The 21,508-nt window shown below is 27.3% G+C and overlaps 5 protein-coding genes across 7 annotated transcripts; 1 reads left to right on the top strand and 4 right to left on the bottom strand.

Moving 5' to 3' along the window:
- Positions 1 to 253: 253 nt before the first annotated feature.
- LOC118074430 (potassium/sodium hyperpolarization-activated cyclic nucleotide-gated channel 1-like) lies at positions 254 to 3,868 on the bottom strand. The gene is made up of 8 exons (XM_035095643.1): positions 3,479 to 3,868; positions 3,108 to 3,332; positions 2,711 to 2,903; positions 2,152 to 2,482; positions 1,889 to 2,080; positions 1,713 to 1,814; positions 1,480 to 1,601; positions 254 to 1,390 (listed from the first exon to the last, which is right to left on the bottom strand). Exons 1-8 carry the CDS (start codon positions 3,742 to 3,744, stop codon positions 1,073 to 1,075), a joined length of 1,749 nt encoding a protein of 582 aa, XP_034951534.1. The 5' UTR covers positions 3,745 to 3,868; the 3' UTR covers positions 254 to 1,072.
- A 254-nt stretch (positions 3,869 to 4,122) lies between these two features.
- Positions 4,123 to 9,530, bottom strand: LOC118074589 (probable WRKY transcription factor protein 1). Its single transcript, XM_035095919.1, has 6 exons — positions 9,343 to 9,530; positions 6,283 to 6,653; positions 5,893 to 6,207; positions 5,702 to 5,806; positions 5,329 to 5,596; positions 4,123 to 5,224 (listed from the first exon to the last, which is right to left on the bottom strand). Exons 2-6 carry the CDS (start codon positions 6,519 to 6,521, stop codon positions 4,238 to 4,240), a joined length of 1,914 nt encoding a protein of 637 aa, XP_034951810.1. The 5' UTR covers positions 6,522 to 6,653; positions 9,343 to 9,530; the 3' UTR covers positions 4,123 to 4,237.
- Positions 9,531 to 10,884: 1,354 nt separating this feature from the next.
- dgt1 (dim gamma-tubulin 1) lies at positions 10,885 to 13,338 on the top strand. Of its 2 annotated transcripts, none has more exons than XM_035095582.1 (6): positions 10,885 to 11,017; positions 11,151 to 11,654; positions 11,737 to 11,905; positions 12,177 to 12,340; positions 12,418 to 12,677; positions 12,755 to 13,338. In XM_035095582.1, exons 2-6 carry the CDS (start codon positions 11,153 to 11,155, stop codon positions 13,154 to 13,156), a joined length of 1,497 nt encoding a protein of 498 aa, XP_034951473.1. In that variant the 5' UTR covers positions 10,885 to 11,017; positions 11,151 to 11,152; the 3' UTR covers positions 13,157 to 13,338. The 2 variants fall into 2 exon arrangements, with proteins under 2 accessions (XP_034951473.1, XP_034951472.1); XM_035095581.1 differs by having other exon boundaries at positions 12,162 to 12,340.
- Positions 13,339 to 13,474: 136 nt separating this feature from the next.
- foi (fear-of-intimacy) lies at positions 13,475 to 18,445 on the bottom strand. 2 transcript variants are annotated; one of them, XM_035095580.1, is made up of 10 exons: positions 18,303 to 18,445; positions 17,110 to 17,450; positions 16,595 to 16,926; positions 16,221 to 16,297; positions 15,905 to 16,151; positions 15,660 to 15,829; positions 15,365 to 15,562; positions 14,810 to 15,299; positions 14,368 to 14,732; positions 13,475 to 14,298 (listed from the first exon to the last, which is right to left on the bottom strand). In XM_035095580.1, exons 2-10 carry the CDS (start codon positions 17,349 to 17,351, stop codon positions 14,152 to 14,154), a joined length of 2,268 nt encoding a protein of 755 aa, XP_034951471.1. In that variant the 5' UTR covers positions 17,352 to 17,450; positions 18,303 to 18,445; the 3' UTR covers positions 13,475 to 14,151. The 2 variants fall into 2 exon arrangements, with proteins under 2 accessions (XP_034951471.1, XP_034951470.1); XM_035095579.1 differs by having other exon boundaries at positions 16,595 to 17,450.
- Positions 18,446 to 18,921: 476 nt separating this feature from the next.
- Positions 18,922 to 20,901, bottom strand: Herp (Homocysteine-induced endoplasmic reticulum protein). Its single transcript, XM_035095842.1, has 4 exons — positions 20,371 to 20,901; positions 19,978 to 20,297; positions 19,534 to 19,899; positions 18,922 to 19,451 (listed from the first exon to the last, which is right to left on the bottom strand). The coding sequence occupies exons 1-4, from the start codon at positions 20,518 to 20,520 to the stop codon at positions 19,142 to 19,144; spliced, it is 1,146 nt and encodes a 381-aa protein (XP_034951733.1). The 5' UTR covers positions 20,521 to 20,901; the 3' UTR covers positions 18,922 to 19,141.
- Between the last annotated feature and the right edge of the window lie 607 nt (positions 20,902 to 21,508).

The raw sequence follows: 21,508 nt of genomic DNA, 5'->3' as shown, positions 1-21,508 counted from the left end.
ACTAGTTAATGTAGTGCTTATTTAGAAACATTCCATATGGACAGTAAAGTGAGAATGAGAAAGAACTAAATACATGGAGAAAAAAAATTAATATAAAGGAAAAAACATTACATTTAATCAGTTATATTTTTTAAAATAAACATGTATCTCTATATTGTTAGTTTTTTAAGCTAATAAAGTTTATTAATTTGTAATTAATACAAAACAGAGAATTGAAACTAAATGAATTATTTTTATTATAAAAATGTACACTTCTTTTTAAAATTATTTTTTTTCTCAATGTATAAAAATGGAATGAAGAGTAGAATAGATAGAAAACTTTCTTTGATGATGAATAAGATGCAGAAAGAGTACGGAAAATAATTGAAAAAAAAAAATAAGAAAAGAATTGTAAACGTATCAATGAAGAGTAGAGGGGAAGGTTAACGTGAACATACTTTGTAAATCACGTGTATGCAATTAATATGATGAGCAAACAAAAAAGTTAACGTTAATAATAATAATAATATTAAAAAAAAATTAATAACAATAAAAAAAAATAACAAATAACATTGTAGCAAGCTTAAAATGCCTTCAATGTATCTATTTGTAAATATATATCATTGAACGCGATTAAAAAATTAAATGTTTTTTTTGTTTGCGCAATTGTGTGATTGTATGAGAAAATTTGAGTGATTATGGAACCTTTAATCAATTGAAATTTGATTGAAAGATGAATGAAAACAAAAACATTATTGAGTCGGGTGAATAAATGTTGAGTGAATTAACGGGGAAAAAATGGGTATTAAAATTTATATGTGACTGAATAAAAAAAAGTGTGTGAAACTGTGAATAATAGATGGAGAAAATGAAGAGAAAACTGTACTGATTAACAAATAGAAATGGAAAATAATAGAAATGTAAACGTTATACGAAAAAGCAGTAGAGAAAGTAACTCAAAAGAGTGTAGCAACATATCTCATTTACAAATTTGTCTTGCTCATTTGAATAATATCTAATAGATAGCCTACTCTGCCTAATTATTAGGCTCTAATAAGTAAAAAAAAAAACACTATTATCGAGACATTCAATTCTATTCATTATTTGCAGGTAAATTTACATCACCAGTTCTCATAAGTAATCTTTTAAATTGCGAGCTTTTTCTTTTCTTTTGTTGTATTTCTTCTTCTGTTAATTTATTCATTCTATTCACTTCATTCAGCCTATCTTGCACTATTTTAGATAATTTCTTATGTAATTGAGAAGTGGGTAATATTAAACGATTGAAATGTCGACGATCTAATTGAAGAAGTTCACAGGTTTCTGATGCAATTGCAGAAACTTCTCTACGATGCTCTGGAATTATTAGACTGGTTTCTCCAAAATGATCACCGTCTTCCAAATGTCCTAACTAATGGTATTCATTGATTTATTAATTATTTAATAAACTGATTGAGTATTTAATATTTTATCTTATCAATTTTTATTATTAAACTATACCTCTTTGCCCATTGGTGTAATTATAGCAACAGTACCACTCATTATAAAGTACATACAGTTTCCTTTACTTCCAGATTTAAAAATAACATCATTTTTCAAATGGATTACAGGCTTCACTACAGCTAGAACAATCGGACAAATTAATTTTTTATTCGGTTCATAATTGTAAGTTTAAAAATATAACTTAATAAATATTAGATTCAGATTTGTAGTTATTCAGTTAATATTTTTACCCATTATGTTAGCTACGAGACTCTTTGGTAAATTATAAAATATTTTCGCAGTTTCCAATAATCCATGATGAGAATAAATATTTATTTCTTGTTTTAAATGTTCTGAAATATTCAATAAAATATTTATTAAAAAGTTTATTTTGTAAATTGTATTAAATTTATATGTTAATAGTTACTGGGAAGTGCAGCAACTATAGTATTTTCTTTAAAATAACTTTCTTGGAAACGGTATTGGTAATAAGAAATAAGCTTATTTCCAAGATCTTCAGGAAGATCGTTTTCATCAATATATTCTCTTACTCGTCGTATTATTTCTTGATATTTCAACTTAGACTCTGCTGAAGACTCAATCAACTGTAGAACAACAACTAACAATTAAATATTTTATCAGTTTATATGTACATCAAAAAAAGATATCTTTTAAAATAATTTTCAGTACCAATCAGATAAATAGTATAGCCAGAACCCAATAAGAGCAGTAAACATCGAATGAATTTATCAGAAAATGAAATTTCTCGAAACTCTATAAAGTTTGAACCAATCAAGTTACTGATACCCATATGTAAACTGATAATATATATTTGCAAAGAATTATCTTTGTACAATTGACTATGTACTGCATACACATCCGAATATTCAATTTTTGTTCGTGTTGCATGAAGAACAATAAAAGGAAAAGCCCAACTCAAACATGCACTCCAGTGAAAAATTAATATTGTTAATAGTGAAAGCCAAATAGTTATATCTGTTACACTAGTAAATTCATAATCCTAAAAATAACAAACAGATTTTTATCAAACAATGATATTCTACATATTTGTAAAAAAAAAGAATAATTTTTTAAACACCAAAGTATTTTAAAATTAAAAAATGTTATTAATATTTATGATTTAAATGAAAATTTTCAATTACTGATAAATGGTCATTAAGTCAAAGAGAAATTAAGTAATTAAAAAAAAAGTATTAAGAAATATTTTATTAGAATATCATTTTGAATTCCTTACAAGATTTATTTGTTTGATGTAACGTCTTAAAGTAGGTAGTCTGGAAATCTTTAGGAGTGGAACAAGCTCGGCAATCAGAGCAAAAAAATTTCCAGTGGAATTAGGTGAAATTAAATCACCAGTTATAAACCATGTGTAGGGTAACGAAGTAATTAAATCAATGAGAAAGAAACCCTGTGTATAGTGTCTATAATTAATTATTTAATATTAATGATGATGAATCAATTGAAAGTTTCTTATGAATTATTTATGAAAAATATCGCTGATGAATAAAATAGTTAATTTATCTGTAAATTAGTTGAGATTAAATAACGTAATTTATGTATATATATATGTATATATGTATATTTAAACTTGCATTATTAAAAATCTATGACGAAATATTAAATACCTTGCTATTGAATTAGGGTCAATAAAAATTACATTGCCATCAGCAGACGTATAACCAGTAATAAAACTCATAAAAATGTCAATCGTACAAACAGCATATGCAGGATAAATAAAATTAAATTGACCATAAAGTTGTCTACCACAGATACAAAAAAAAGCTTTGATATATGGAACAGCAAAAAAAAAGTAAAGAAGGATAATAGTCATCAACTTATCCCACAGAAACCTTAGAAAAGATTAATAAATACTTAAAATCATTTTTTTAATCTTGCCATAAAATATTTTTGATTAATTTTTTCATTATTGTTGTGAACATGAATTATATTCTACATACAAGGGCACTTATTGGAGAAATTAATTAGCAGTAAATACCTCAATTTACTATATGGGTGAATAACCCACCAGTGTGAGCAACTACTGTGTCGTTTTTTTTCAAGTGCGATAGCTGCTTTACTTCTGAGATAATATTCAGTATAAGGATGATCCTCTGAGACAATAATAAGCTTTTGGAAAGCTCGTTTCAAGCGAGCATGTATTTTTGCATTAGGTGGTAATTTTAGTAAAGTACTTCCTGATGTCTGTCTTAATTCACAAATATGCTTTCCAAGTTTTTCTTTTTTTCTTACATGCACTTCCATTTATTACAAAATTTTAATTATACTTTACTATTATAACCATCTTTTGACTCTAAAAAAATTCTTGTCATTTACTGAAAAATTGAGATTTAAAAAAAATACTCACAATATTACGTCATTTAAAATATTTTTATTAATTTCCCTATGAATAAATAACAGTAAATACTAAATAGCTTTAAAAATTTCATCGTTTCGTATACAAGGCACATAATATTATGCTTAAACTGAAGTTATGAATATATTATTTTGTGTTAATTTATTAATTTATCACTGTATGATGTTTATAAATACGTCCATTGATAGTCTTCTATTTTTAATATAAATTAGAAATGCAAGAAAATGTCGCGAGGTTCAGAGTATTCTAAAAATAGTAAGACAATAAACAATAAATTTATATCTTTAATTAGTAATATTCATAATTTATTAACGATTACGATAGTAATTTAGTAATTATTCTCTTGTTATCATTTTCCTTAATTTTTATTCTTCACCAACATCAGAGAGAACTTGTTTCCTCTTCCTTCTCACTCATTTTTGCATTATTATCTTTGGACAATTGCGTATTATGATAATTATTATTACTACTATTGTCATTATTACAATTTAATTGAAGTGCACTATGTCTTCTTGGCTTGGGAATAGGATTAAAGTTTAACTCCGGGTTAAATTCTGCTTTCTGTTTGATTGGCTCTGAAATATGTCTTTCAATTACTTTAACTGGTTCTTGCTCTCCCAGTCTATCTTTTTCTTCATGTGCCATTGTTATAGAATAATCATTTAATCTCACAATTTTTATTTCTTTTTGTTCACGGGGTAATTCTTTTATTTCAATTCTTACTCCATCGCTACTGTTATGTGTTAAATCTTTGAAAAAATTTCTACGATGCTCTTGAAGACTTCTTCGTGAAAAATGACCTCGCTGTAAACCAGGTCTTACTATCACATCATCATCGTCAGTTAATGAATAAGTCCTACATCTGTGCTTCATTTCCATAGCACCTTTAGCCTCTAGAAGTTTTATTTGTCTTTCTATTTTTTCTATTTCCTCTTTTACAGAAAAACTGTCATTACTTGAATGATTTTCTGGAATTTTTTTTCTTACTGTTACTTCATCTATGTCATCAACGACTTCAGCTTCTTTTACTATTTCCCGAATACTTTCTTCTTCTTTTACTAACTCAACTTTTACTGGTATCATTTCTACTTTCTCAGTTTCTTCATTTTCGTTCACTTCTTCACTTTTATTATCTTTATTATTCTCTTTATCAATTGACTTATCAGGCAAATTATCTTCTGATGAATGAATATTTTTATCTTTAATATCGATATCTTTTGATTCTAAAGGCTGTACGTTTTCTGTTTTTATTTCATCATCATTTAATTCCAAATTTTTTCTAGTCATTTCATTAATATTTTCAGCTACTTTGGTAATTGCTTCAACAGTTTCTTTATCAATTTCCGAGTTTTGAATACCATTAATTTCCTAAAAAAAAAGAAAAAATTGAAAATTAAAAAATTATTCTTCTTCAATAATGTAGATAATAAATTTTAATTTTTTTTTCTTCAAGTTAAAAATAGAATAAATACTTTGGGAGGCTGCAGAGAGTCAGGTTTCTTTTCAGGCGGCGGCGGAGCTCTTCTTTTTTTCCTTCCTGAATGATAGACACTCGTCATAGACACGCAACTGTTGATTGATAAATTAGACTTTCGTACTGTGTCATGATTACATCTTTTGAAGACGTAATCCTCTGGCATATTTTCATTCTCGTCCGTCATTGTAGACGTAGATTTCGGACTGTTTTCACTACGATTTAACGTTGAATTATACCTATTGGACGATCGAAGTTCACCTCGTCTAAATAAAAAAAAATTATCAATAAAAAATCAAATACATTAAATAACATATATTTTCCGTAATTAATCTTTTCTGACTAAACAATAAAATTTTGCATTATCTTACTTTGGTGGGATAGGTGTTTTTTCACTATCGTCCTTGTAATTTTTTGGATCCTTATAATCTAGAGGTGGAATTTGATCAGTCGGTTTCAATGTTACTTGACCAAATCTATAAAATAATATTATTAATAAAAATCAAGAATACTAATTTTTTTTTTTATAAATTCAATATTTTTTGTATGAAATATAAATTACCGTCGAGCGGGTGGTTTAGGAGTGAGATCGCCCATGATAGATGTAGTAGTATCTTGAGGACACCCATCATACAATCTTCCAGCTTCTCCATTAACTGTTAGACTGGAACTGTATCTAGATGAAGAATCGAGAGTATTTTTTCTTCTTCTTGCAAGTGTTCCAAAAGCTTCATCAAATTCTTGTTGGTCTCTAGACACTCCAGATCTTGTATCAGGATAATTATTATAGGTAGCTCTATTATAACTTGATGAAACTGTTGAAATAGTTGGTTTTCTTTCTGATTCGACATTTTTTTTCTTGCCAAAAATTCCATTCCTACATAAAAATATTCAAAATATACACAATCTATGTATCAAAAATAAATTTTAAAATAAGAATATAAATATTTACCATGTGGATTTAATAGAAAAACTGTTAGATCTTTTTTTTCTACTACGTCCAAAGGTCCAAAATTTATTTTTAGGTTCCTTTTCGACTTTCGATTGGTTGTTGATAGTATTATTAGGTCTTCTTAGTACTGGTTCTTCATTTTCCTCCTCATTTTCGTCATCTCTAAAGGGATTTAGCTCCTCTGGATAATCGTAAATGGAGACACTTGGGCGTCTTAATGGATGCGACGTAGTCGTCATACCGGTCACTGATCGAAGAGATCCGTGTCACGTTCACCCGCGATTACGTCTCATTCTGTTTCTGGGCTCTCTTGAGCCTTGTGTTATGTGCCAGCAATAGCGACCAATTCTCAGTTCCTCTTTAATATTTTCCTGTTGAATTAAATTTATTTTTACTCTTTTCTCATCATTCATTGGTTTATTGTGATTATAAATATTTAATATTTTAAAACTATGCTTGAATAATAATTATATTATAAAAACAATGAAAAAATTTTCTTTTATTGTTTATTATTATTATTTCCATGATATATACTCTTTGGTATCCAAGCGAACTCGTTGGTCATTATTATTATATACAATATCTACTTATAACACCGCCCAGAAGGAATGGAGTGAATTTAAATTGCTAATGAACATACATAAGCATGACAAAATTGACGATTCACTTCTTAAATAAACGTTGAAAGAATTGTAAACTTGTACTTCTGCACATTAATCTATAAATTGTTTATATATTAGACTTGGTAAAGTTTTTTATTGCCTACATGTTGAAGGTACTGTTGAGCAATAAAAAAATTCATTTTGCCTTTGAAATCATTTAACATAATTGCAAAGTAAATACATTTTTTCATGAAATTTAATAAATAAGAAATATCAAAAAAATATTGAAAAAAACTATAAATGAATTTGACATTAAAAACAGTTTTAAATTATTAAATTAATTGATGACTAATTGTTGAAGATTCAAGAGTTGTTAGGAAAATTTTAGTTATTATTATCCATGAAAAATAAATTCAAACCACGTGTTTCATCAAGTCGGTCAACAAAACGCAATTACTTGGATTAATTGAGTTGGTAAAGCTTTCTGTACTACTTCATTTATTGGTAAATTGTTCTACATATTATACTCCTGCAATTTAATTGAACAATCAATGTATTATTTGTTTAATAATTCCCAATCTCATGCAATCCTTGAATTGTAATAGAGATATTGATCTTAATTCTTCTAAATAATGTAAAATATCCTTTTCTAGAAACTGAAAATTGTTTTTTTATAATGATATTTATTTATTTTTTCTGATCAATATTGTATCAAAATAAAGTTTAAATAAGCCTGAACCTGACTGAGTCCATGACATTCTGTCTAGACTTTAAATAGACTAATTTATTTTGTCGATTTAAAAATAGATGAAGAAGAGCGCAATAAGAAAAAATCATTTTTGAGCTTAAAAAAAGTTTCTCGTGCTCTAAAGCCGTTTTTTTATAGCTGGTATTGAACTGATGGCGTGAAAATAACGTGGTCATGAATCCACAAATTTATTTCGTGATAAATAGCAGTAAAATAATTGATAAGAACTATTTAGTTCTTCAAACCAGGCGAATAAGTTTAAGTATATGAGCCATTTTTATTTTTAGTTTTTTTTTTATTATTCTGGCAGTAAAAAGTATAATATAGATTACTATAGTGCTTAGCAACAGTAATAGAGAAGTTCAAACAAATAGAAAGAAAAAAAAAATTACTTTAATATTTGTTTGTAATTGTTCATAGAAAACAAATTAATTTATTCATAAATATGCTATTTTTAATCATGAAAAATAAATTTCAATGAATGTATTGAATGCTTTCGCTTATTCAAATGATTAAATTGACGTACATGAAAGATAATTAAATAAGTTAACTATCATAATATAGTAAAAAATAATCGAGGCCAGTAATTTTAAATCGATCTTATCTTTTTATACTCAAAGAGAGTTCAAATTAAAGATAAGTAATGTTTAGGATAAATACTGTAATTACTAATTATATTCTACTACTGAGAAGAAGCATCTTTAAAAATTCTTAAGTATGATTATTTCATGACAATTAAATGTATATAATTTTTAATTTTTACAAAATGAACATCATAAAGATATCTAGCAAATGAAAATGATTAATTTCACAAGAAGTAATCTTGAAAGTTTTTTAATTTTAATTTAGTTAGAAAAAATATTCAATATAAACATTTAATCTAATCTCAAGTTCAATACAAGAAATAAAAATCAAGATAAAAAATGTATTAAATGCATCATATTTTATGATTTTTTTTTTGTTAAATTAAAAAATATGTGTATTAAATATCAAATTGCGTTCGAGATTGTTATCTTTGTTCAATATTTGTTTATACAATAGTCTATAGTCATGAACAAAGCATCAAGATATTATTACTCATCACTGAAAATAGAAGCGAAAAAATAAAATTTGATTATTGTTGACGAATAAACACGTTTACGTTTATCTTCATTTCTATCAATAATTTCTCTCATTTACTGTAATTTAATATCTCTAAGGTGTAAAGTAACAATCATTTAATAAAGCTAAAATCCGAGAACAGTGATAAATGAATAATACCGCATGTTTCCATGCGAATAATCGCACTTTGTGCGACATGATTGTCGCTCGCATATCGCTTAACCCACTCGACTTGGCCTACTCTTATGTAAGCGCCTTTGGATATACTATAACTATACTATCCTAAGTGTCACAAGTTACCGCAAGTATGTGAAAATCCGCAACAACTGGCCGTCAATTAAATTTTAATTATTATGCTACTTGAATCTCAGAAGAAAAGAAATAATGCAAAAAATTTGCCTTTGACATTTAGCCTTACACCAATCATTTTTATTTTGCTTTTTTTGTTTCATTCAATAAATTTTATAAATCACAATCAACTCATCGATATTATTACCAATCAGTATAATCCCTTATGAATAAATTAAGATGACAACTATATTAAAAAAAACTTATTACGTCAGTTTCAGGTAAAATATAACTATTTTTCATAATAATTTACAAAATCACCTTATTCACTTTTTATAAATTTTAGTTTTTAACATAGAACGTCACTAATATGAAGGTATGAAATTGGTAAAAATACATCCAAACTTCTTAACAAATATATCGTGAGATTATTTTTTCAAGAAATTCCGATAAACACACGTCATTACACGATGAACCACGCCGGTGAACTGATGTCGACGGTCTAAAGCTGGTGCTAGCTAGTTGGTTACCAAGAAAGAAACAGATAATAAAGAAAGAGAGAGCTATAGAAGTTGGAAGTTGTACTGTGAAACTCTCTCAACAAATAGAGAGAGCTCGACCACCTACTTTGTCACGACTTACAATTTTTATTCTTCAATTAAAAGTATAATTTTTTCGTTTATTTCATTCAAAAAAAAAATCAAAAAAATACTCTGATAAAAACTAATTATCTATAGTTCAATGTTACAATTGAATACAAGTGACATGGATTATGTATAACGACTAATTTGCATGCTCATGTTTTGCACAGAACGTTTCTGTGTAATTCTGTGCTAACAGTTGTAATTTGCGCATATTTAGAACGATAAAAGAATAGAATGCCATGTGATGAGATGAAAATAAAAAGCTCGTTGTATTTTTTTTCTTTGCAAAATTATTTCTCTTATATTATGCAGTTTCATAAATATTGACTAAATAGTTTTGTTTTTAATTGAAGAAGAAAAAAGGTGAACTTCTTTTTATATTAAGCCTTGAATAATTGTAATTAAAGTTTTTGTCATTTTATTTAACATATAATTAATCATTCAATTGTCAAAAATGATGGATAAAATAGAATATAATAAATAATCGTTTGAAACGATTTGTAGATTCCTTATATATTATTACACAGGATAACAAACAATGTTTAATTGAGAAAAATTGAATTATTATGTCATTTATCTGAATGAACTTGAAAGAAATTGGAGGATGTGTGAAATATAGATATGTATGTCACATGAACGTGCTTTATAATGATTCAGTATGTAAATTTAAATTTAAGTGCAGGAAGATCAATTCATGTGGATTTGTACACGAGTTGACGCACATATTAAAAGGTTTCTAAATTTTCAAAATGAACTATATAAAGAAATATAAAGAGAAAATTCCTATTAATTACTGATTAAAAATAAATGTTTATAACCTCTTTTATAACTTAATTATTGATTAATTAAAGTTAATTTTTTCACCTTTGATTAGCAATCGTTTTCTTGATATTTATGGATAGAAAAGGTTAATTTTCATTTTAAAAAACTTACAGATCCCAAAAGTAATTACTAACTATTTATTGCATCATGTGAAGCTATTAATTTTGACTGTTATTGATTTAAAATTATCCAAGTTTCAAAATCATTCGATTATGATCTATTTTGAATTTAAATATGTTACCGACGGTTGTTATAAAAGAAATCTGATTGTGTTTACAATTGACTTGTACCAACTGTTGAAAATGAGATTTTATGAATAAAGTTTGAATAATCGTCCACATGTTGCGCGTTTTCCAAATAGACCTGATTGGTCCATTTTTTATCATAAAAACTCGCCATGTTGCACGTAACAAAAAAAGCTTGCTCTGATCAATCGAAATTGTAAATTTCAACTAAAATAACTCATGAAACGAACAACGTAAATTCATTAAACAAAAATTTTTACAAAAAAAAATAAAACGCAAATAATGGTAAAATTAAATTTGAAATACTTTATAAATTTATATTTTTTTGTTTAATAAATTTAAATAACCAAGTTTTTTACTACGTTCTATATTTCAATATTATTAATAATAATCATACATATATATATTAATTTTCTAGAAATGTTCCGAGCTCCAAAAACTGTGATACCAGCGACTACAATGACATCAACATCCGCAACAACAGTAGCATCTACAACAACGGCTACATCACCTATTCAATCAACATTAAATAATTTACAAACATCACAGAAACAAAAATGTGCCTATGAATCATATAATTGTACGCAACAATGTTTAGAAGGTTATTCATATTGTATGAAACATATTTTGGAAGATCCAAAGGCTCCTTATAAGCAGTGTGCATTTATTTACAATACTAATGGGCGTAAATGTTACAATCCCGCTGCCAAATTGGATAGAAGAGATACGGCTTATTGTACTGAGCATACCAGGAAAGCTCAATTAGCAAGAATCAAATCAACATCGAGACATTCATTACCTCCGACACCTGAAGGTTTACTCTTAAATCTCACACATTATGCTCATAAACCTATTCGTTTACCTAATTCTCTCAATGATGTTGGAAATGATAAAAAACTATTTAAAGCTTTAGATCCTTTCAGTATGTTGGAATTTATTCAGTATCAATTTTCTATTGCTTTCAGTTTATATATTCCAAGAAATAACTATTGTTAATTTTTAAGGTGAAGTTGACGCTTTTAAAGTAAATGCCAAGAGTTGTGAAATATTAGACTATGCTAGTTCATCTGATAGTGATATCGAACCAACAGTGACAAATGAAGCTTTTAAAGGTACATTTCTTGATGATAGTGATAATGAAAGTCTTCATAGTCCTCAAGAAGATCCACTAAAGTAAGTCAATGATATCTATTTAATCATTTCACCAGTAATAAAGACATTATTTCTTTACTAATTTTCTAATCAATGCTTCAACGAAAGATACATTTTTAATTTAACTCTATTATTTAGTAAAATAGCTAGTACGCTTCAGCTTGAGCAATAACAATTCTTGATTTTACTAATATTTCTAATGATCAGTGTCTTTTATTTACGTAATTGCTTCTAAGCAATCTGTACAGAAATTTTTTTTTCTATCAATAAAATTTAGTATTAATTTTTTAAGACATGCTGGTATTTTCACTGCTGAAGAAGTAATTTACATTGCAAGAGAGAAGTTAATTAAACTCCAATCTCTTTATATAGAGCAGTTTCGAAGACTACAATATACATTGAGAGAAAAGCGTCGTAAATATTTACATTTGTTAAAGAAAGAAAAAGAAGCATTATGTAAGTATTATTATTATATTATTTTCAATGATGATACAAAAATGGATATTCAATTAGAATTTATACTTTTATAACAGGTAGTATACATGATCAACCAAAGGAAACCGCAAAAGAAAAAAAAATTTATGAGAAACTAAAAGCATTAAATCGATACCATCGCAAAAGTGGTGTAGAAGCAATATTATATAGAAAGTCACTGGAAAAACGTGCCAAAGTAAGTGAAGGTATATCTCAGAAACCACCAAACATCCCAAAATGTATTTTCACTGAAGGTGGTGTAAAATGTGGAGAAAGAACATTACCATCAGCTAAACATTGTCAAAAGCATATACTTAAGGTAAGATGTGCCCTTTTCATTATAAATATAATTATTCATTGACGATAGTGAACGCTAATTGAAAATAATATTTTTAGGATCAAAATCAAGTTTTATTTAAAGCCTGTGGTGCTATAAGAGCAGATATTGAATGCCATGAGCCTATTCCAGTTATTTTTGATTCAAAGTGTGTGTACCACATGGATTTACCACCACCTTGTAAATTAGAACCAATGATATTTAAAGAAAGTAGAGAAAAGCCAGAAAAACCACAAAATTCATCAGACATGCAATTTTTAGAAATTGATGTCGTTGGAGATCAACATCAAGAAATTGACCCCGACGATGATATGGCAGGTTTAATGCGGGAAATGAATGATACTACTTCTAAAAAACATATCCAGGTGCTTAATGAGAGCATAAATAGTGAAAACAGTACAGACACAGCGTTTAGTTTAACAGCACAAAGTGATAAAGATGAAGTAGCATCTTTTTCATGACAGTCAATTATTGACTAACGTTTTCTTACTTTTATCATAGCTTGTTTATCCATATGAAAAGTCTTCTATTATAGAACATATTTTAATCATTTTATAAGATTGAAAATATGAGAAATAAAAATAGAAATTTTTATATCAGTATCTTTTATTATTCATTTTCATATGAAACATCGTTTATGTCGTCATTAATACCTAATTGTAAGTATAAATTGTATTTATTGCAAATACATTCATATTATTCGTGCTTAATTATTCAACAGATTATGAAAAAAATTCTTTCCAATTTATGTTTTATATTGTAAATACTAGAAATCAAATATAATTATAGGCAAATATTCACGTCTTTAAACTTGCATTAATAGAATAAAAAAAATAAAAAATACTTTTATGGTCTATCATTATTTATTGTATAACACTATTGAACTTCATTTCTATCAAATCGACATTTAAGCACCAAAAATTTAAATACAATTATTAGAGTAAACTTTCTTCATGTTTAGATTTATTTTCTATCCTATTTAATCTATTGATAATAAGATTAAATCATTTGTAATCTAATTGCAAACTGTTTTCCATTATCTTAAAGATTATGAAACAATTACTATTATGCATTTTATAAAGTATCATAATTTTTTAGAGTTCGTTAATTGATGAAATATCGACATGACGAAGTACAAAATTTAATGAACCGAAAACTCTTTACAATGATTGAAACAGTTTTTATCGTTATTCATCTTAATCTAAAAGGAATTACCTGCCAGTTACTTAATGCTACTTATAAATTTGTAATTTTTGACGTTATAAATTTCTGTACACTTTAAAAATAATATTTTTTGTTTAATTGATCTGTATTAACTATTACTAAGCCATGCAATTCCTTTTTTTAATTATAATATGTATTATAACTATTATCATTATTACTAATAGTTTAAACATGGTTGTTATGTTTCAGTATTTTATATCAAATAATCAAAAATTAAATTTTAAATAATATCTTAATTAGTAAAAATATGCTTTAAGTCATGCTCGTATAGAGCAATAATTAACATAATGCCTAAACCAGTAATGAGGCCGAGGGCTTGGAGAACACATTGCCAATGCGAACCGCTCTCTTCTGCATGCCCAGATGATAATTCTGGTATCTAAAATTTTAGTGTAATTAAAAGGAAATGTATATCAAGAATATAATAAATTAATAATATAATAATTACCATGTCAACAAGTGCAATATAAATAAACATTCCAGCAGCGGCGGCAAATACCCAACTTGTAGTTGCTGGAGTAGTACCCAATAACACACCAAAAATCATTCCAAATAAACAGAGCACCGATGATAATAAATTATAAAATACTGCCTGCTTAGCACTCATTCCTGCTTTAAGTAATACCGCAAAATCTCCTAATTCATGAGGTAATTCATGACAAAATACAGCTATTGCTGTAGAAAATCCTCCGGCAATGTTAGCAGCAAATGCAGCACCAATAGCCATACCGTCTGTAAAATTATGTAAGCCGTCACCCATAATCACCATCCATGCAACACTTGACATTGTTTCAGGGGCAGCATGTACGTGACCTGGAATTAAATGAAATTGAAATTATCTATTAATATTGATATAAATGAAAAAAAAAATCGATAAATCGAAATTATACCATGAGAATGGGTGTGTCCATGATGTTTATTTTCATGTTCACGGATAATAACAGTATAGCTTTCACGATCATCTTGAGTAATATCGAGATTGTCATTATTTTTCCTATTGCTATGAACATTATCATCAATAGTCCAACTGTCATGGTTATTTACATTTAAATCCAAATCATTTTTAATCAATTTAGTAACTGGATTACAACAATTTGAATTTGTTAGTGGTTTAGATTCTTCAATAGTTGGTAAATGTTCTTTATCATTATAATTCAGTTCAGAATTATCTTGATTATCTTGTGGATCTGATGAATTCACTATTTTATTATCTGCCCCTACTTCTGTTTCAGCACCGGTTGTTCCTTTCATTGCTGTTGTAGTGGTTATTTCTCCATAGCAATAAGGATAAGATGAATATTTATGTTTACAAAGTTTTTCACCCACACTGTTACTTTTTAGGCCTTCTATTTCTCGCATTACTCTTACTCTTGATGGTAACTGAAATTCAATATATCAATTAATAATTGAACTAAAAAGAAAGAACAATATTATTAGTGTCTTACCTTATTTTTTCTTTGACGATATTTTCTCCACTCAGAAATCATGGACAATGCTTTTTCGGTAAAGAAGAATAATATTAAACCCATCATTGCTACTACACCTTTCCACATATTTAAGTTATGAAGATCTTCTTCACTAGCAGCTTCAACATGGTCCAAATGATCATGATCGAAATCATGACTATGTGGACTCATCATTGCCTACAAATAATATTAATTGTTTAATTAAGCATTTTTCATTATTGATGAAAAATATTATAGCATATGATCATAATAATATGATAATAAAGTTACGTACATGAGGTAATAAATGAATAAGTGCATCGCCACATAATGTACCAATAGCAAGAGCAACAAGAAATTGTAATAATTGATAATAATAACTTTTTCCCATTACTGGAATCACAGCAACACCGAGCAGACCACATAAACTTATAATGACTATACTTATAGTTGAATAAATCCATACTGGAAAATTAAATTACATATTTAATTATTTAATCAATGATTAAAATCACTAAAAGCTGAATCTATAAGTTATACCTTGAACCATATTTCGAGTATTTTCTGAATATGAATATTCATCATTCATTTTTGTGATATCTTCATAACTATCAGGTGATAGAATGCAACCATTCCGTTCTAAACTGGAATTACTTGATAGATGATAAATTAAAACTGGACATAGTCTTTCGAATAACCATTCAGGTAATATTGTATCATTTTTAGTCGACGTTGATAAATTTATGTTCGGAGAGATGTTCGTTAACAATTCTTTTTTAGTCATACACTGAAAATTATTTATAATTAACGAAACAATTATTGAAATAAATCTTGTACCATCTATTGAAATACTTACTTTTTGTTTGTAATTGCTATTTGAAGTAGAAATAGTTTTAGCAGTATTTGGATTTTGTATTACGCCATCCGGTGAACCTGTAAAACGAAAAGCAAAACATCATTATATTGTTATTAAAAAGATAAAATTTATGAATGAAAAAATTTTAGTCAAATTACAATGAAATATGTTCAAATAATTTTTTATTATCTTAAAAATGATACAGAAGTTAAATAAATTTACGAATAGAAAAAAAATTGAATTATAAGTCAGTGATATTTGAACGGAAATAAATGATAAAAGAATTTACATTGCAACTGGCTTATGAAGAAGCTTGAAAAATAATGTTAAATATAATTTAATAATAATAGTAATTATTAGGAATAAAAACTTACCATTTTCATGTGTTTCATGAATGTCCTTATCTATTTCAATATTTGTAATTAATTCAACAAGACCTAATTTTTTCAACATAGTTTCAAAACCTTCCATCGTTAAACTCTTGCCATCACCAAAATGATCAAATATTTTTTGTAAAAAGTACTTTTCCTCGTAATCAATATGTCTTTTCCTTCTATGAGTTTCAATTTTGTTATTATCGTATTTTTTATCATGATTGTGATGATGATGATTACTTAAATTATTATTGTTGTCATTGTTATTATTTCCAGGAAATTTTATTTGGGCTTGATCAAATCTCTTTAATTGGTTATTCTCCTTAGGATGTCTGTTAGAAAAATTGATTTCGTCATTTACTATATCACTTTCAAAAACATTAATGTTATCATCTTTAAATTTAATTTTATTAAAATGAGCAAATCTTTTCCATAAAATTTTTTTCTTATCATTCATACGGTGATAATTATCATCAGTATTTATGTGATTATTGTAAAAATAATTAATTGTATACATTTCATCAGGATGTGCTGGATCAACAGATTTTTGTCGATTATTCATCATCGTCGATGATTTTCGTATGAACGTATCCGATTTAATATTATTATCATCATTATCTGAAGCTGTCAATGTTAACAGTTGGTGCTTAGTTGATGTTGTTGTTGTAGAAGAGGATTTAGATATATGAGCTGAACATGGTGTATGAGCTGCACATAAAACACAGACAACACAGACAGTCATAAAATGTTTTGACATGATTTTGGAGTCGTACTACATGTATATATGTATATGTATCAATATATCCTCTCTAGATATTAGTCTAGATCCACTCCACCGTTGACGATTTCTCTATTTCTGAAATAGAAAAAAATATTTTAAAATTAGAATCATATACTTATAAGGGTGTAATAACATATGAAAATGATCCATTTAAAATATCCATGTACTAAGTGTAAGTATGTGTGAAATAGAGAGATGTATTTTTAGATTCGAAATAACTTGGTAATGACGAACATAAGAATACTATGCTGCTACTCCCACATATGATCGGCTAATGATTAAATTATAGAAAATAGATAATAATTGAATAAATTAAAGATAAATAGTGCAATATATAAAATATAAATAGATTAAATAATGAACTGACCACATAAATCATATCAAAAATGGAAATGAATAACTGAATAATATGCAATACAAACGATTCAATAATGAACAAATATAATGTGGATTTCCGAGTGATTACACCAACTTTTGTAGTTGACTCGGTGACTTGGTTAAGTGAGCACATAAAGAGAAAAAAATCCAAGGATAATTCATTGTAATATTCTAATGTTTTTACTAAACTCAACAATACAATAGCAATTTTTATTTAGTTGTCATCGTTATTGATGGCTATTTGTATTAACAATGTTGTCAAATAGATAAATGAAAATATTCAAGATATAGGCATTAGAGGGACGCGTGATACTTTTTAGCGGTTAGCCTTGTATCCAAAAACAAAATGCAAATCAACTAAATAGTCCAATAACAAGCTCATTTTTTAAATAATATAAACATTTAAACGTGTTCGATTATCGATACATTTATAAACAACAACTTATAACAATAAGCGGCAACAAGTATGTAAACCCATGAATTCATCCTAAAAAATTTTAATACACGTTACACAGTTGTATAAGATTCAGTAGTATTTTAGGTACTCACCTGTTGCTTGTAACTTATTTACTTGATTATCATTGTTTTTATTTATCCCTGATTGTCATTAAAAACTATTTGAAAAACCGCTGAATTCAGCCTTCGTCAACAACCGTACCTACAGCACCCCAACCGCCTTTAACTTGCACACCGTTGAACTGTGCTAGCCGACTCTACACACTCTCAATCTCTTCTTCATGTCGCTGATTGTCGCGCAATGCGTATACGCCATATGTGTTCTGAGATCTTTAACTATACGTACATGAATTTAAAAGCATATGTCTACATTTATGTATGGATATATAATAATTCAGTGTTTCACAGTATTTTAATTTGCCGTTTAATTGAAGTCAATGATAAATTTCAAGTTATCAAAAAACAAGATTTTTAATTGTTCTATCAGCAATAGCGATTAAAAAACCCCGGAGATTATTGTTACCGAGAAATAAAAAATGATTTAAAAATTAATGAGTAGAGCATGGTCAATAATCAGATTACTTATTATTAATTTAATAAAGTTAAAGGATATTTCAATTTAAAAACAACAGCTTGAATTCATGTCTATATTTAATAACAATTTAGCTATGCTATCTTAATACTTTTATAAATCACCATTATTTGATATTAATATAATAGATTATTATTCGCAATATATTTTACATATTTTTATATCACTTATTTTCTACCATAAAAATAAAATATTTATATTTAATATTCATTTTATGGATACTTGTTATTACTTATCATAGAGAAAAATCTTTGGATAAAGTAACATTTAGCGCCAATAAATACAAAAAAGTAATTTAAGTTGTTTATGCAACTGGCATTTAGCAAAAAAATTAGTTAAATTACAAAACATGCGGCTGTTCAGGAATAAGAGAAGCAAAAAACGAGCTGAAAAAGGTCCACGTAAATGCTAAAGCACCGGGCCTTTCATTATCTTCATTTTGATTAGTCGTCGTTCTTGCTTCCTGAGTATTTGCTTCACTATTATTATTTGTTTGACCATTCTGGTTTTGCTGTTGTTGACCTACTGGTCCATTTGTTTGATCATTTCCTGTGTTATTGTTATTAACATTATGATTGTTGTTATTCTCTACACGGCCATTATTATTATCGAAATATATCTGATGACCCCGGAAAAATCCTCCTTGGATCCTGTTGAAAAAAATTGTTTTATGTTATAATTTACTCAGATTTAGAAACCTATCAATTGACTAAGTCTTATTATCATACTTACAAGTAAATGGCAAATCCAAGAAACGTAACGATGAGAAATCTTGATGGAGATGAATAAAAATAAACAATGCTGGTCAAAACAACAATTCGTGCAAAAACATCAAATACATCTAACCAATCTCGGTTCAATACTACATCATTGTCTTCAGCATTGTTATTATTGTTGTTGTTGTTATTGTTGTTAATGTCATTGTGCTCATTCGTGTCTGGATTATTTGGTCCTGTTTGTACCTGCTCTCCATCAACATCTCTTGCATTATTACTATTATTATTAAATATATTTGTGTAGAGATTTGATTGTGAAAAAGGCATTGTTGTTGCAGTTGATGTTCCTGTTGGCTGTAACTGCATTCCATGAGCATTCATTCTGAAATACCAACATTATAAGTCAAGTATAAATTTACTCGCAGTAATAACAATAAAATTAATAACTAAATATACTTACAATTGTAAATATTGAGTAAGATATTGAGTATAAGCTTGTTGCATCCATACTATTTGCTGATTATTTAGTCGATTATAATATTCTTGTACTGTTGATGATGATGACGATAACGATGAAGTAGCTGATGATGAGCTACTACTACTTGGTGGTAGCTCATTAACTGTTGATTTTGCCTTCATCATGTATGGTTTTGTGGGACACACTAAATGAATAGTGTATACTTCTTCATTTGTATTATAATTTTGTTGTAATACATCTTTGAGTATCATTGAATCATTCAAAATTTGACCCGAAAAGATAACCTTTTGTTCCTCTTTTTTCTAAAATTACATAAATTATCAATGTAACCATTAAAATCGCACACATAAACATGCGAAAAAGAAATAAACTTACTGGTTTAGTTGGATAAACTTCATGAAGATGATTTTTAAGTTTTTCAACAGTCCAATTGAGTTGGCATTCAACTGTTAAATCATCAGTTTGTTGATCAGGTGCTTTTACTATTAATCTAATTAAATCTCCACAAGTATTTAATTTTTCCATTATGTCGATATATTATCAGAATTTTAACAATCTCGTCACTTTTAAAATCTGAATATGCCTATTTTAACAATTCTGTAGTCCGAGACGGCTAATTTATTCAATGATAATTTTTTTATTATGCGAGCTATCAATGGTTAGACAACGTCACGTCATGATACAACGGGAATACAATTATACAACACAATGACTGATCAGTGCATAAATTATATTAACAATTATATTTATGTGTATATGTATTACACTAAACACGGCATATGGCGTCGTATTTGACTATACAACAGATAAAATTTTTGATAATGTAAATATTTTAATGATTGTCTTGCTTATTGGCATGAAAAAAAGCACTGGAAATTTTCAGAACCTGTGCTAGGTTATGCGATTCACCACATATTTGGCGACAGATTATTGGTCCAAATAATTATTTATTTAAGCCGCGGTGGCCTCTGATTGGTTTAACAGATTTCTATTTCTCACATAAATACGCCCGCATGCGCACTGTTCGATTTACTATTATGATTATTTTTCATGTCATACACATATACACAAGCCATTTAAACAAATGTGGATTGGTGTCTATGGTTGATTGTGTAGTTTAGTGGATTTAAAGCTGCTGCGTACTTTTCAGCATTTATTTATCGTAGAAGATTATGCTCACCAACATTATACTCATGTATGTTGAAATACATTTATAATTTAGAATATTATTTGTTAAATTAAAATTAACATAACTAATTAATTTTTACAAATTTATTAATTAGAAGAGAAATAATATTTAACTTTGTAGAATCAATATGCTTAATATTTTTATTGTTATTTTATTTTTGTATTTACAATAATATACAATGTACATTAACGTACATTGTTTACAAGCGTATTCATTAAAAATGAAATGTAAATAATGAAAGAAAGAATATAATTTCAATTTCATAATATTTATATATAATATATACATTCTTTTTAATATTATTATTAAAATATGATTTAAAAA

This window comes from Chelonus insularis, unplaced genomic scaffold, assembly GCF_013357705.1.
Source record: "Chelonus insularis isolate UGA/USDA-ARS -01 unplaced genomic scaffold, ASM1335770v1 contig_135_pilon, whole genome shotgun sequence".
NCBI classification, from domain to species: Eukaryota; Metazoa; Arthropoda; class Insecta; order Hymenoptera; family Braconidae; genus Chelonus; species Chelonus insularis.
This window is presented reverse-complemented; position numbering and strand designations above follow the sequence as displayed.

Bases quoted from the DNA above. Each gene is read 5' to 3' on its own strand.
- LOC118074430 (XM_035095643.1), bottom strand. From the start codon at position 3,744: ATGGAAGTGCATGTAAGAAAAAAAGAAAAACTTGGAAAGCATATTTGT. The intron at 2,904-3,107 runs GTATTTAATATT...AATTAATTATAG, and splicing joins GACCCTAATTCAATAGCAAG to ACACTATACACAGGGTTTCT. The intron at 2,081-2,151 runs GTACTGAAAATT...TTTAATTGTTAG, and splicing joins CTATACTATTTATCTGATTG to TTGTTGTTCTACAGTTGATT.
- LOC118074589 (XM_035095919.1), bottom strand. From the start codon at position 6,521: ATGACGACTACGTCGCATCCATTAAGACGCCCAAGTGTCTCCATTTAC. The intron at 6,208-6,282 runs GTAAATATTTAT...ATTTTTATGTAG, and splicing joins TTTTCTATTAAATCCACATG to GAATGGAATTTTTGGCAAGA. The intron at 5,807-5,892 runs GTAATTTATATT...ATTATTTTATAG, and splicing joins CCTAAACCACCCGCTCGACG to ATTTGGTCAAGTAACATTGA.
- dgt1 (XM_035095581.1), top strand. From the start codon at position 11,153: ATGTTCCGAGCTCCAAAAACTGTGATACCAGCGACTACAATGACATCA. The intron at 11,655-11,736 runs GTATGTTGGAAT...TTAATTTTTAAG, and splicing joins TAAAGCTTTAGATCCTTTCA to GTGAAGTTGACGCTTTTAAA. The intron at 11,906-12,161 runs GTAAGTCAATGA...AATAAAATTTAG, and splicing joins CCTCAAGAAGATCCACTAAA to TATTAATTTTTTAAGACATG.
- foi (XM_035095579.1), bottom strand. From the start codon at position 17,351: ATGTCAAAACATTTTATGACTGTCTGTGTTGTCTGTGTTTTATGTGCA. The intron at 14,733-14,809 runs GTATAATTTCGA...ATTTAATTCCAG, and splicing joins TGGACACACCCATTCTCATG to GTCACGTACATGCTGCCCCT. The intron at 14,299-14,367 runs GTAATTATTATA...CTAAAATTTTAG, and splicing joins ATATTGCACTTGTTGACATG to ATACCAGAATTATCATCTGG.
- Herp (XM_035095842.1), bottom strand. From the start codon at position 20,520: ATGGAAAAATTAAATACTTGTGGAGATTTAATTAGATTAATAGTAAAA. The intron at 20,298-20,370 runs GTAAGTTTATTT...ATGTAATTTTAG, and splicing joins AAGTTTATCCAACTAAACCA to AAAAAAGAGGAACAAAAGGT. The intron at 19,452-19,533 runs GTAAGTATGATA...TTTTTTCAACAG, and splicing joins CTTGGATTTGCCATTTACTT to GATCCAAGGAGGATTTTTCC.